The 16,150-nt window shown below is 41.3% G+C and overlaps 1 protein-coding gene across 1 annotated transcript; it reads left to right on the top strand.

Moving 5' to 3' along the window:
* Window positions 1-12,981: 12,981 nt before the first annotated feature.
* LOC130194203 (sterile alpha motif domain-containing protein 9-like) lies at window positions 12,982-15,237 on the top strand (the record flags this gene model as incomplete). Its single annotated transcript, XM_056415098.1, has 3 exons — window positions 12,982-13,716; window positions 13,834-14,107; window positions 14,441-15,237. Coding segments are annotated over 3 exons (1,725 nt in total), but the record flags the coding sequence as incomplete, so codon positions are not given.
* Window positions 15,238-16,150: the final 913 nt, after the last annotated feature.

Below are 16,150 nucleotides of genomic sequence, written 5' to 3'. Positions count from 1 at the left end.
TAAAAACAAATATATATTGTTTAGAAATATTTAGATTATATATAAATATGTGTATATATAATAACTATGTTATATACATATATATATATTTGTATGTATATATAGTTATATTACACATGTAATTGCAAACAATTCGGTCAAAAGTAAAAAGACAGCACTAGTTCAATGTTAAAGTTTATTTAAAATATTAAGTTATGAATCTTAACCCTCAGTCAAACTGGTTTAATGTTAATGTGAATAAATAAACTCTTTGTGCTCTTATCTGGTATCCTGATATTTATGCCAGGTATTGTATAGAAGTTATAATGTTAGTATCGTGACAACCAGGTCGAGGCAGAACAGACTCAAGGAACAGAGTCAAGGAACAGAGTCATGGCTCAGCAGAGCTCACGAGTCCTTGTTGTTCAGGCCAAAGAAAGGGAAGTTGGTTTATGAATGACTTTAACCATATGATATATCATGACAACGCATATTTTTTATTACTATCATTATATCATTAATAATATTTCTACTTCATACATTTTGTTGTAAAACTACCAAAGTTCAGCTAAAAATATTATTAGATTAATCAATTAGTTGCTTAAGAGAAGAAGAAAAAAGAAAAAAATTGTTGATAATAATTTCACTTTAAATAATTAAAAAAACATGTTATGGTTCCAGCTTCCTAAATTTGAAGATGTGCTACTTTTCCAATTTTTCCTAATTTGAATGAATTTAAATATTGTTATACTTGTGTTCGCCAGTAGGGGCAGTAGCGGGTTTTGCCATGACTGGTGCTGTAATTATTGTCTTAAACAAACAAGTTAGACCAGCGTAACACAGACAGTGACGCAGCTGTTGATGCGAGTCTCTTGGTGTTTACAGGTGAGAAACGTACATAAGCACCATATATATATGAATGTTATGTTCGCTCGCTTTTATATTTTGACAGTTATTAACTGTAGAAGTTAAAGTGAAGACAGTTAATTAAGGCTAGCGCCGTTTAGCGAGCGTTTTACCACCATTGTACAATGTCTGCTGGCCTGAGAATTACATTGTTCCATGAAAGATTAGATAGTTACATGTTGTGTCCCGTGACAGATATAAACAGTAGTATGCACACACATAAGTACATATATACATACACAACATGAACATGCATATACAGTTTAAACAGGTTTCCTGGTGGAAGTCACTTCTTGTCAGTGCCTTCGATCTCCGTGACCTTGTCCGTCACCATGGAAACATTGTCACATGACATGTAAGGACTCTGGTTCTGTGCTGTGACGTCGCTACTCGCTAGTGACGTCACGGAGCACCGAACCAGAGTCTGTATATAGAAGTGATTTCCAGCAGGAATTCAGTCTGAATCTCACAGAAACCCCTCCACCCCTTCTCCATTCAGCCACTTCCCGGGGTGTGGGCCTCTGATGAGATATCACAGACAGGGTGGGTGGGCAGGTTTATTATATATTATATATTATTGGTTATTGGATAAAAGAGGAACAAAAGGAATTAATACACTTGACATCTCAGGAGTGCAAATCCAGGTTTATTTATTAATTATTTATATTGATTAATTAATATTCTGACGTTACCCTGCTATGTGTTTGCATCATAGAACACTAAATACAAATATATATCACTGGCTTTTTTAAAACTTTCATTTTAAGCACTTCCATTCTGTCGTTTTTGGTTTCAGACGACAGAAACGAAATACGGAAGTGGTTTTCCGTTTTTGGTTTCAAACGGAAAACGAAATCACGTTATTTCTGGTTTCCGTATTTTGAATGAAACGAAAAAACAAACTAACAAAATGTACACGGACCCCCCTTGCTTATTCTAATTCAGGATGGAGTCCAATCACCAAAGACTTTGCACTATTCCAATGTATGCAAATGTAAGAATTTGTTAAACTTGAAATACCAGTCTCTTCTGATTGAAATATGTTTAAATAGTATTTTATGCTTTTTTTTTAGCTTGGAGAAAGTCCTTTTAACAAATCACTATTTTGTTCAGTATGTGGAGAACAAAATGCTTTGCAACGTTTCAACCAGACCGACAACTGGTTCCCACAAAACCCCTCCGAGACAGCTGAATAAGAACAGAATAAATCACGAGTCATTAATGAAATACACTGCAAGCAAAGCATTAAAATGTGCAGTTTTAACAGGAACAGCTATCACAGTTTAAACTTCTTAATTCTAACCACTGAGGAGGCGGCAGATGGGCCATGAGAAAAACCTTCCCTCGATGTCACAGTACAGAGAAGGGATTTATGGCACATCAACTATTTTCAAGAGTCTTGTGTCTTTCTTATATTTTTAATAGATCCAAAATGAGACCGTAAACAAATGTCCCACCATTTGAGATTAAAACATGCACTCGAAAGTCCTAAAGGTCTGTCCCATTGTTGTCCTTGAGGTGGCAGTATTACACCATGTTGGTGCTTTTGTTTAAACTTTTATTTAGCCCTGTGGGGAAATTCTTCTCTGCATTTGACCCATCCTTAGTTATCAAGGAGCAGTGGGCTGCAGTGAAGCGCCACGGGATACAACTGCGGATACAGTGTCTTGCTCATCGGCGTGCAACTATGGGGAGAGCGGGAATCGAACTGGGTACCTTGTGGTTACAGCCTTGTTTTACTCTTCACGAGAAATAAACGTGTAAATTGTTAAGTTGTAATAGTTTATTTTGATAACATCTGCAGAGGTCTTATGTTTTAAATTAATACATATAGAAAGATATTATAATAGACAATATTAAGGAGAATATTGATATTGTTATTAATGTATTATGAAGCATAGGGGTAATGTTTACTCTATGCAAATGTAAATGGCAAGAATTAATGTATGTTGCATGAGAGTGACTGTATGTTAGTATTATAGATTGACGAAGCCGGTTGAAATCCGTGAAATGACTTACAATAACAAGAGACTTTTATTGTGAAGGTGACTTTAATTGACGGGAATCTTATTGTGAAAGCGACTGAAACCGGAAGTGACTGTTTGACCGAAAACAGGAAGAGTATATGACTGCGTGTTTGTAGAGGGAACTTTCTCTTTTCTCAGGTAAGCCCCGAAGGGAAGGTTGTGCTCTCGGGAGGAGCCGAGAGCCTGCAGCCTTGACACGAGGGAGAGCGCGTTGAATGTTTGATTCACTTTTCTTGCCATTAAATGTTGATAACTTAATCCATGCGTGTCCGGAAGCCTGTTTCTCCACCATCTGCGTAGTGCCCCAGTTTTGAGAATATTCTTACAAAATGCACGACTGTGCAGGATTGAAAGTTTTACTTTAGAAAAAATGTCTATCCACCACTGCCAATACCAACATTGTCAGTTAGAGACAGGCTGAAAGGTGTTTCCCGGATGCTCCCTTCTCTTCTTGCAGTGTGTGGGCGTGTCTGTGGAGCTGCCCCTGCCTGAGTCATCAGTGCAACTGTCCCATAACAGGAAGCTTCAGTTTCTTGGCAAGCATTCACCAGATTGTCCTGTGTTTTTGCCAAGCTCTCAAGCCATTTTTTCAAGTAATGATTTTTGTTCCATAATTTTGACTTTTTAACCATTTTTCCAGATGTCATCGTTTTTTGCCTTGTCTCCACCTCAGCCTCACTGCCAGACCTTTTGGATGTGTGACCTCTGCCTGCCCACAGATTTTCTTTTGCCTAATACATCAACTTTTTCTCATTGAAACTCAGAGATTTCTGGGTTTATCTGCTTCTGAGTCCTCCGCATGCCGCCGGACAAGATGTGGAGGTGTTGGCAATCGGGGTGAAGACAGCACAGAAGGTAAGCTGTTCACTGCTTGGAGCAGTATTAATTTCAGCTAAAATGTAAATAAAATAGATGACTAAAATGTTACACCTATTTATATTCCAGGAGTGTTTGAAATCCAGTCTGATTAGGTGTAACTTCAGTTTTCTGGCTTCTCGTATTTAAATGCTTTGAAACAAGCTTTTCAAGTTAAATACTGAACAACTTCCTCACATTTTGAATACATATCTGTTGTGTGAATCATTTGTGTAAAATTTCTTAATGCGTCAGTCGTTAAATTGTAAGTAGAGTACAATAAACAGGGTGCAACAAAGTATAACAAGATAGTGTTTGATACCATATCTAGACATGACTGTACATGACTACAAGAATGCACCATACCCTATAAATCAAGATCAGTGAAAACTTACAAGAACGTATTGCGGAGTAGAAAAGCATGCACATATCAACATATTTAGCAAAACAAGTGTTTATACGATTTTCTTACCCTAAAAAAAAAAAATGAAAGCTGCGAGCAGCGATGAAAGGGTCCTCGCTCATTAGCGCCAGTCGGGAGCGCAGATGAGAGAACAATGTGAACATATACATGCATCATGTCTCTACGTGAAGTCCAGACCATGTCATGTAAATTTAATGTAAAACAAAAGTGATGCAAGAAATTAGCCCAGGCTGAGATTCAAACCTGTAACATTATGGTTATATAGCAAACACACTAACTCTGAGAGCCACATCTTTAGATGTAAAAAGTAGTGCTGTGAAAAATAACGCGTTAACTCAAGTTAATTCAATTACAGGTTTAACTAGTTATTTTTTTTAATGCATTTAACGCATGCGCAGAATGAGCTTCCAATCCGTCTGTTGTTGGTCGTCGGGACGAAAAAAAAGTCACTTGCAAAATGAGCTTCCAATCCACCACTTCAATCTGAACTCTGTCCGCTCTCATGCAGACGGTCGTGCTGTTCATCGGTAATGATCCTTCCGCAGGTTCACCTACGGAAACCTTGTTACGACTTTTACTTCCTGTAGATCAGGGTCTCAACACGTCGATCGCGACCTGCCAGTCGATCGCGACCTGCCAGTCGATCGCGGCGTAGTGTTGGTAGATCGCATGACATTAAAGAGATTGGCCCGCCCCCTGACATGTTCTCTATAGCACGTCTTTGTTCTTTTATTACACTAAACGTCTGTTGTTGATCGTATCTCCACAGCAGCATGTCATTTCTGTCTCTTCGCGTTGCGTTAACACTTATCGATCTCCGTCTCGCGCGCCACAGAGCTCCGTGCGCGCATCGACCGAGCAAAAAAGTCACTTGTCAATCTGTCCACCTGTCCGGGCCGGTGAGGTTTCAGCTTTGCAGCGGTGTCCCCGCCGTCCCTTTCATCACGGCCCAGTTCATGAAGAAAACCCACACAGTCAGTTTGCCTCAGCAGCTGCTAAAGGAAGACTAGAGGCCTTTAGATTGTATCATGGTGGAGTTAATGGTTGACAAACAAGAGAACAAATTTCTGTTTAACCCTCCTGTTACCTTTACATTTACTAACATATTTTACCCTCGGGTCAATTTGACCCCAGCAATTAAAACCTCCAGAAAATTATTAGAATTAATATTGCTTCCCAAGTTTAAGTGTGAGGTACTTTATGTTTGTTTGTTGACTACCTAAATAGCCCTTTAAATAAATAAAAAGTTGATATTTCTTATATGTTTGACACAGTGAAAAACAGCCTGGGTCAAATTGACCCCAAAGAACACCGACATTAAACATTGAATGGGATCAAATTGACCCGAAAGGTAACAGGAGGGTGAAACATTCTGTTTAGGATGAAGATGTATTAATGTTCCATATGGAAGAAAACTGCTAAATAACTGCTGAGTTGCAGCACCATTGTATAGAAGAATGTATAAATGTATATATCCGTCTTTTGTCATAAATCTCTATGTTCTCACAAAATATACCGAGAATATCGGTAATATGTGATTAATCATGATTAATCCACAAAAACCTGTGATTAACCCGATTAAAAATGTTAATCGTTTCACAGCCCTAGTAAAAAGTATTTCTACTAGAATAGGATTATACTCAAGAGTATAAACTGTCATTTTCTCTTGCCAGTGGCATGATTGAATGTTAGAGCCACTTTCTATAACATAACGTATCACAAAGTGAGTGTGTATTCGGCCCTTCCACACCAAGGTTTTTGGTGAAAACTCACCATTTTGATAACTATTCATCTTTAAAACATTCTGAAACAAACATTTTGTGGGAGGAGTGTGTAAAAGTAAAACGGTGAATTACTGTAGCACCCCCTAGTGTTTCAATCGCAGAATATTTTGTATGCACGTTACAGGATGCAATGTGCACATGTATAAGCAAGTTTTGAGTGATTGGTCCCAATAGTGTGAAGTTATGAGCATTGAAAATACAAGACACACCCCTCATTGGTCAATATCTCCTTGACACAATGAGATGTCAAAAAGCTTTTGATAGAGGTGATATAGCTTCAATTCTGATTGAACAGTTTGGCATGAATCAGACCCAGCGTGTAGGAAAAGTGCCCAATTCTGTGTTTGATTACGTCAGTCACTCAGACCTAATTAATTTGTTTTTTTAAAGTTTAAAGCCGCAATGAACAGGCTCTTGCCCTTGTGCACAACGAGGTATAGAGGACATGCACACACATTATACATGTTGCTATATGTGTAGATCACACCATGTCATGTAAATCAGATGATCTTTGTCACATTTAATTTCCATTTCTTTCTTTATTTGAACAGGGACGGTCCGTATACATCAATCAACCCAGGGGCAAATGTGTCAGTCTTAGCTAAGGCTAAATTTCAACCATAGTCCCTGTGGCCAGATATTACAAGCCTTCACTAAGGGAGAAAATGGTTATTACAAAAACATCCTAAAAGGCAATAAACACACAGGTTACGATCAAATACAGGCCTCATTATAAATATCATAAAAAGCATCATAAAAAACAATAAACATACACACAATCATTGAGGAGGGAGTCAGGATTCTTGCTCGCACATCGGATTGCAAATAAGCCAGTTCTTCAGGTCATTTTTAAAAGAGTGATATGTTCTGCTCGTGCGTATATGCAGAGGCAGGGCATTCCAGAGGTGTCCTGCCTTTATTGAGAATGCAGACTGGCAAGGAACTTTTCCTAAATGGGATGATACAGTCACCTCCCTCAACAGATCTAGTTTGTCTACAACTCTGCCTGTTTTGTTTGATAAATTTACCAAGTGGGGGAGGAGCCGGAGATAATTGTGTGATGTTTTCCCAGCTCAGGAGGCTGTGTTTAGTTAGAATTGCACAGTGGTGATAACTCCTGGGCTGTTTATCAAGTATTTTAAGAGCCTGCTTATGAAGGATTTGAATTGATTTTAGAGTTGTGCTACTGGCTTGAGCCCAGCTGGTTAGGCAATAATTCAAATATGGGATGATAATTGCATTAAAGTAGAGCTTGTATAGTATGTACTTGAAATTAAATAAATGAAATCTGACAACGTTTGCCACGTTTTACATCTGCTTCTTAAAAGTAAGGTTTAAATCGACGTAGATACCTAGGTATTTATATTCATCTGGAGCCTCTAACCAGAGACATAGACATCCGGCTCAGGTGAGTCACATGCCGTCTTTGTCTTTTTTACGTTTAGGTGTAAACAGGAATCTGAGAGCCATTTACAGACATTGAAATATGTATCGGTGAGTTTAAGTGCAGCCTGTACTGTTTTTCGCATTGACAGAAATCACTGTGTAATCAGTAGGGATGGGTATCGTTTGTGTTTTTTTCCGATATCGATGCTAAACCGGTACTTTTAAAACGATACCGGTGCCTAATTGGTGCCAAAACCAATACTTCAGCAACAAAAAAAGCAAAATGAGGACATAAAAAACTTCTTTGGCCATATTCCCTGTAAAAGCCGTTATCATGGCCGCACTGACAAACAACGGATATCAGACTGCCGCGCTCGCAGCTATTAGCTAGCATATCCTAGCGTAGGCGATACAGCCACCTACTCTAACCCCCTCCAGGTAGGACTTCATCAATGCTAGCAATTCAGCTGAGAGGTTGAAATGTTACTGTGGCAGTTGTGGGGGTGAGGTATGTAATTGGCCTCGGCTTCTGGCTGCCAATCAGCTGCTCTGGCTGATTGGCAATCAGTCAGCAGCCGACGCTGCACCCATAAAAGTGCAGCAGAGAGTGGAAGGAGAAAAGAGTGAGCAGAGGCGCCGTCGTGCGGTCTGCTGTGCTGGAGTAAAATAAAAGAATGTTACTGAACCGAACCATCGTCGGCAAATCCTTGGTGCTTTGGGGGCGAAACCCACGGGTGACGACCATGGAGTTGTCACACTGGAGCCCAACGTGGGGCCCCCTGGAGGAAAAAAGTGCAGGGAAGGAGAAGAGCCAGACCAGCAATGGAGTGGATTGGGACAGATGCTGGGCTGGATCCAGGAGATGCGGCGGGACCAGGCAGAGGCTAACCGCCAGGTCCTGGAGGGCCTCCAGGACCTGGCTGCGAGGCAGACGTGCGCCCTCGAGCAGCTGTGGCTGGCCCCTGCTCCCCGTGACCCGTCGGCGCTTCAGAACCCTGATCTCCGTGACCTGCCGCTGCTGCGCCAGAACCCTGATCCCCACGACCCCAGAACCCTGATCCCCACGACCCGTCGGCGCTGCTGACGACCCATGTTCCCCGGGATCCGTCGGCCCGAAGGCCGACCCCTGTACCCCGTGACTCGTCGGCGCGAAGGCTGACCCATGTTCCCCGTCGGCGCTGCCGGCCTCTGATCCCCGGGTCCCGGCGGCGGCTCCAGTTGGCCCTGCCCCGTCTCCATCCCGGCCGGTCCCAGTTCCCCGTTCCCCATCCCGGCGGGCTTCAGCTCCCCGTCCCGGCGGGCCCCCAGAGCCCCCTTGTCCTGAGCTCAGTCCCCCGGAGCCCCTTCGTCCTGAGCCCGAGCCCCCTCGTACTGAGCCCGGTCCACCAGAGCCCCTCCTCCGGCCCCGCTCTCATGGGGGGAGGGGGAGTAGATTAGGCCGGATGGAGCCCCTTCCTAAATCAGGCGGTGGGGGTGGGGTCTGTAATTGGCCTCGACTGCTGACTGGTTGGCAGTCAGTCAGCAGCAGACGCTGCACCCATAGAAGTGCAGCAGAGAGTGGAAGGAGGGCAGAGTGAGCAGAGGTGCGGTCTGCTGGAGTGAATAAAGCATGTTCCCGAATACCTCGTTTTCTGCTCATCTCTTGTGCTTTGGGGGGAAACCCACAAGTGACGGCCATGGAGTTATCACAGTGACATTTTCTTAATCAGGATATTGTGGTTAACAGTGTCAAACCCCTTCCTGAGGTCAAGAAATACTGCTCCTACTACTCCTACTGCTTAAGGCTACTTGTTGTCAGTAAGTTGTGCTTTGACTCAATATGGCTATGTAGGTATGAAAATGTTTTGCAAATTTGACAATTTCATGTCTAGTTACAACGGCTTCTTGTGTCAAATCAATTCATGCAAATTTCCCTCCTCGTAATTGCAATGCTGTTCCACAAAAACCCCAAAGATTCTCAATTTACAATTGTGAAGGTCTTGAGATTCTGCTGATCAAATCTGAGATGGATGCTTGAATTTTCATATACAAACATCCAATGATTTTAGTTCTTTTAAATTAAATATGAATTGGTCTCACTACATAACTAAACTACGAAGGAGAAAATAAATGATTATTTAACAAAATGTATATATAATATGAGTACAATAGACGATGTGGTTCTATTGGCTCCTTCAGAACTTGACCTTCAGCACACGTTTTGTTTTTTTATTATTTTGTGCGACGCCTATACTTGTGTTCTTTAATTTCTCTTCTTTCTCTGGTGTTTTATTAGGGAGGGTTGGTGTTCAGAGGGTTGGTGTTCAGATAAAGTATAGCGGAGCACGGTGTTTGCGGAAGAAGTCTCAAGCCAGGGATGCCATTTTAAGTGTTTATTTTAACATTCCTGCCTTAGGGCCCAGCTCATAGCCATCATTCTGACGTGTTCACGGATCGCGAGGCCATAGTCCTCCTGAAAGTTCCCAGAAAGTTTGCTGTCTGTCGAACCCGTAAAGGACCAAATCTCACGCCTCACAACCAAGGTTAATATTCAGTCTCCATCCACTGAGCTTAAAGCTCCCAGTTAATGTTGTGTTGTCATTAGGGATGCGCCGATCTGACCGGCGCCGATCCATATCGGCCGATATTCCCATTATCGGTTTTGATCGGCGTTCTCAAAACGATCAGATGACGTAACATCTGCGAGAACTATCAGAGACGTTTCAATCGCCGCGCACCGCAACGGAGACGATGCGCCCGGCGAGGGCCGCAGAGTGAGAGGTCCATGAGGGGATCCTCACGCACCGAGCGGCGTCCCCGTCCCCCGAGTTGAATCTCTGGGTCAACTCAGCCGACTCTCACATGTCTGAGCCCCTATAGACTGATGTTCACGGTAAACACATTCGATCGGGAGCGCGAGGGTTTTGATAAAGTTAGCGGAAGGATTTAAGTGACAACATCCGGTTTTGCAAAGTTAGCGGAAAGAACCACGTGAAACAACATCCGTTTATCAAAATAAGATGTCGACAAATCATTCACGAGCATATAAAAGTAAACAATGAACTGATTTTGTATCTTTATAGATCGTTTCTAAGATTTAGCTTAAATTATGCTTACATTAGAACATTTTTACTGGACCAAGGAAGAGTTTATAAAAATAAGTCAGACTTTTGTATGTTAAAAAAAGTCCTGAATATAGATTTCCCCAAGAGTTCCAGGAAATGAATAATGCAGATGTGTTCCATACATATCTGAAATCCCCTACAATAGCAATCAAACAATTTTAATGTATCAATTAGGACATTTTTCAAAGTAAAAGTCCTAAATGTTTAAAGAAATCTGTAATTTCTTTCATGTTTGAGTTGCTTTATATATGTATTTCCTCATAGTCCTAGGCCAGGGATTCCCAAAGTGTGGTGCGCGCACCCCTGGGGGTGCGCGAGCTCTCTCTAGGGGGTGCGCGAGAGGAAAAATGTAATGGCGGTCTAATAGTGTAATAATTAATATTAAACATTCTCAGGGCTCTCAAGTGTCACGCATTGAGCGTGAGACTCAGTGGCGTCCCTAGGCTAAAACATCCGTGGCTAAAGTTCTGGATGTTTTTAATTGTGAATGTTAATTAAAAAAAAGAAAAAAGATTTGGCACACAAGTGGTTAACACCTCCAGGTCGCACGTGACGTCATTCACCCAAAGCAGCGGAGTCAGACTGGCAGCAGGCGCACATAACAGCAAGCTTCTGTCTGAGAGTGTTTCTATGTCTACAAATTTCGCTGCTTCACTCCTCTGGGCTAAGCCCAGCACCGCCGCTCCCATAACGCGCATCGCTCTGCCGTGTTACGCGCTGACACATCCGCGCACACACAACTCTTCTCGCGGCAAAAAAAAAAAAAAAAAAAAGTGTGGGGGGATTGGGGGTGCGTGAACCCGGTCGGGATGTAGAAGGGGGTGCGTGGCCTTAAAAGTTTGGGAACCCCTGTCCTAGGCAATAATGCTACACAATAAACATAATGCTTCAATCGACACCGTGATCGGTGTTATCGGATCGGCAGGTACTGATTTCGGTGATCGGTATTATCGGTGATCGGCAGATACTGATTACAGTGATAGGTGATCGGCACCAAAAACCTGATCGTTGCATCTCTAGTTGTCATGCATCGCCCCGCTGGCATGCTCTCTTCTCGCTCCCAGCATTTCAAAGACTGCCCCCTCCTGAGATAGCAGCTGCTTCCTTCCTGAGACTTCCAGTTTAAGACTTTTCAAAATAAGAGCTTTATGGAACCAGCCATCTATCAACCGAGGGAAACGTACCTCCCATCATAAAAACATTTCATTCATACCATCAGCATCCTATAGTTATGATAACAATAAGACATAATCAACATTACAGTTACAAATATAATACATTGACCACACTTTTCTATGCTTTTATAATACATTATTCAGAATATTCTCCCGAATATTCCCTATGTAAATGATCTTTCTATATGCTTTACTTAAGAAATAAGACTTCCTTATTTACATGTGCAAGTGTACATAAAATCCACTACAACCTAAGCCGGAAGACATAGCTCTCGATTTACTAGTTGTAACAGGTTCTTGGCTGTCACATGTAGGTTTCTCCCCCCATACCAATGGATGAGCACTCTGTGATATTTCGTAATATCCTTTATTGGACTGCACTGTGCCTCTGCTCTCCTCTCTTGGGCCCTGGATAAGTGGAATAGATGTTTAACTGTTTGAGATTTGGTGAACTTTAAGCTTTGCCAATTAATGTATAAAGGTACATTAGTGGCACATTAATAATAATAATGATAATAATAAAGAAACATTGAATGAGTCAGTAACTTAAAGATACATATGTTGTATGTCTACAGGAAAAAGGTAAGAACATTTATTTAAACGTATGCAAGTTGTTGTCGCTGCTGTTGGGGTCATTCAAATCGAAAGCCCGTAGGAGGAATAATTAAGCCAAACAATTTATATCGTTCTGGTAGATTTATTCGTCTGGTCATCAGTAAAGCACACAAACTCCAATTGCAAGAGTAGGATGATTCGTCCAGCTCAACATTGAAGCATACACACACACACTGTAACATTCAGGTTATAGCTCCTCGAAATAGGCGCCAGTGTCATCGATTTCTAATTGGCCCTTTCTGTCAAAGGATGAGTTAACCTCTGCCCTAGTGTCCTAAGACCCATCACCTTCAATGCAGATGAGTCTTCCATCTAATGTATAAGAAAAACATGCGTGGGTGTTGGGAGTTGTGAATATGTTCTGACATGTCGGCTTAACCACAACTTCTTGTTTTTTAGTCTCGACATCTTCTGCTTTCATTTCTTAACTTGACTTTGTCCTCTATGCTATCCTGACACAGAATGTATGGAACAATACACAATACATAAATGAGAATAGATTATCACTGCTATGAGTTTATCCAGGCATGTGGTAAATTGAGGGTCCAACAACTTAGTAACCTCGGAGTCCCAAGAGTAGTTTCTAGTAGACATTTATTAATTGAGATTTAAAGGTTAATATTTTGTAGTCAATTTATATCACATTTCAGTTTTCATCATCTTTCCACAACATTTCTGACTATTATTTCATTATTTTTATATTTTATTCAACTCACTTTAGGTTGATCCGAACTGAGACGCTCAACAATGGAGCTGCCGACCTCTGTGGAAAAATGGACCAAGGAAGACGTCCGCCTGTGGCTGATGACAGTGGTCAAAGTTCATGATACTTATGCCAACTTTTTCTTTGAAGAGGAAGTGTCTGGAGACATGTTAGTTTGCTTTGAAAAAAAAGACATATTGGACTTGGGAATACATCATGGTCCAGCTGTAAAAATCACATCTTATCTAGAAAGTTTGAAAGAAGGATCGGAATATGAATCACAGTTCCCAGCATATGTGAAAAACTGGACAAAAGAACAAGTGAACCAGTGGTTACAGCAGCATCTTGGGGTGTATAGCAAATATGCAGAACGACTCCAAGAGGAAGATGTGTCTGGAGATTGCCTTGTTTGCTTCAAAAAGCAGGATCTTTTGGATCTGGCTTTGAAAAATGGTCCTGCTGTGAAGATTCTGGCAAAACTTCGTCAGCTGAACATGAAACCAGAGCCAACACTGCAACCAGTCCTTCACAACAGCACAGACCCAAGAGAATCTCCAAAACCCACTCAACCTGAACTCGTTCTGTCTCAGGACATAGCAATCAAACAACCAGATTCATGTAATGAAATTGAATCAAAAACTGACAAAATATTAGTAAAGGAATCTGAAAAGGTTCAGCTGCCATTCCAAAAGGTTTCAGAGAAAGAGGGAATCCATCAGCCGCAAGACTTGGGGGCCAGGAGAAAAGGAGCTATAATGGTAAAATCTGTTTTGGAGTATATTCATTCTTGTCTCCAGCATTTATATCAAGCAAGTATGGACAGTGATTACTTCATAATGTTTACATTAACTATCTACTTCCTTTTCTTCCTGCAGACCACAGTCCCACCAAAGAGCACTGTGGAGATCCAGAAAATTCTGGACGACCTTTTAAAAGATGACTTCAAAATGTTTAAGTTCTGCTTAAAAGTATACACTCAATCCAAGCATAACCCTATTCCTCAAGGTAAATTGCAGCACAGCGACACCATGGACACCGCTACATTAATGACGAACAACTATGGATGCAAGGAGGCTTTACAGGTCACAAAAGCAGTTCTAAAAGAAATCAACCAGCAAGAACTCGCTCGTCAGATGGAAAAGAACATGTGTAAGACAACCAATGGCAATATGTATTCAATCTGTGGCATAATTTAAAAAAAATATTATTTTTGTATCCTGCTTATAAAAAAGATTAACCAGAGTTTTAGGAAATTAATGTGGCTTTAAAAAAAAGACACAACATATATCTGTGAAGGGATTATAAAGATGTACTTCTTAACCATAGGGTTGACACTGAGCATCAGAAAGGGTAGAACAGTCAGAAAACAATTCAGTGGTTTTTCATTGGATTTGGTGACGATAACATTTCCAGCCTTAGATCAAGATGTTGTTTTGTTAGTGTGTTTCACTAAAATAATTATTTATTTTACTCTTCATTCAGGTCCACTGGAACAGCAGAGTCTTCCAAAAGACGTTTTGAACAAAGAGGCTAACCAGGGTGACAAACTTCAGAATTTGTTAACTTGTGGTGGGAACTCACTGGACAAAGATGACCATTTCATTGTTGTTGTCAACAAGAGCAGTCCAGAACAAGTGCAGTATCTGCAGTTTTTGGGTAAGCTGAAACCATTTTGTGTGTTGGACTTTGACCCCAACTCTGTTGCTCCAGGTGGACTGTGTCATTCCTACAGAGAGTCAAGGGTGGCCAATCTGCATACACCATCACAGTATCAAGGACCGACTGAATCCGTGATAAAGACCCTTAACCTCTACAAGCAGACAAGCTGGGTCTTCTGCAATGGCAGACATGACCTTGACGGTGACTTAAACAAGGAGTTAGACTATAAGAACTGGCTGAGGAAATCTTGCAAAGATGTAGAGCAATTGATTTCATTCATTTGCAACCCTGATGTTCTTCCACGTGGAGGAAGTCTCGTAATTTTCCTCTTACTGTCACCTGTGGACACCGAGAAAGACCCAATGTTTGACATATACAAATCTTTCATCAAACAAACAAAAGAGGAAAGCACCATCACTATTTGTGAATCTCAGGGCATGTATGAGAAATGGCGGGATCTTGTACAAGAAAAGTGTGACTCTGACATTGATTCTCGATCGATATATGAGCTGACCTCAGTGAGGTCAATGGCACTATAATGGCACTGGGACCATTCAACCAGTCATCTGAAAGATTGCTTCCCTCTTCTGGTTCTAGCTGTGTTGTTCTAAAGCAGAGGGATGAAGATTTATTGACAGCTCTGGATATTTTGTGCCTGAATCAGTGTGAAAACACAATTGATGAAAACAGTTCAGAGTTCCTTGACCACAGAATCAGAGTTGAGGAGGAATTCTACAAAGGAGGCAAAGTCAAATGGTGGAACTTCTACTTTTGTGACAAAGACAAAGAGAAGCCATTTGTTAAACGGGACAAGTACGAAAATGTGAAAAAGATGATTAGGTCTCAGTTGAAGGATACAAAAATGTGTGCTCTACTCAATCTGTTTCACCATCCAGGCTGTGGAGGTACCACTTTAGCAATGCATGTGATGTGGGATCTCCGTCAAGAGCTCAGGTGTACTGTGCTGAAAGACAACGCACTGTCAAAGAAAGAAGTTGCGACTCAAGTCGGTACGCTCATGAAACTTGAAAGTGAAAAAATGTTTCCAGTTTTGCTGTTGGTCGATGATTCAAAAGAAACCGAGAATCCTCACGAGCTTGTGAACTGCATACAAAAAGAGGTAGAATATGGCTTAAACATGAATGTGGGGGAAGCATCAAACTGTAAAGTCATCATCCTAAACTGTGTTCGTTCCCACAGCCCAAAGGAGCAATACAAACAGCACAACACAGGACAAAGTCAGTACATAACTGCTTCATTGACACCAGAAGAACAGAAGGAGTTTGAAAAGAAACTCAGAGATCTTCAAGAAACTCATGCAAAACCTGAAAACTTTTACAGCTTCATGATCATGAAGAGCAATTTTGACAGAAAATACATTGAGGATCTTGCTCGTAACATGCTGGAGAATTTTGATTCTAGCTCAAGGGAAGCCAGACTGTTTGCCTTCCTAGTGTTACTTAACACCTATGTGGAAGAATCTGAAATATCTCTCTCTCTCTGTCAAGATTTTTTGGGGATGAAAATGATACA

Source organism: Pseudoliparis swirei, chromosome 5, assembly GCF_029220125.1.
Source record: "Pseudoliparis swirei isolate HS2019 ecotype Mariana Trench chromosome 5, NWPU_hadal_v1, whole genome shotgun sequence".
NCBI lineage: Eukaryota > Metazoa > Chordata > Actinopteri > Perciformes > Liparidae > Pseudoliparis > Pseudoliparis swirei.
This window is presented reverse-complemented; position numbering and strand designations above follow the sequence as displayed.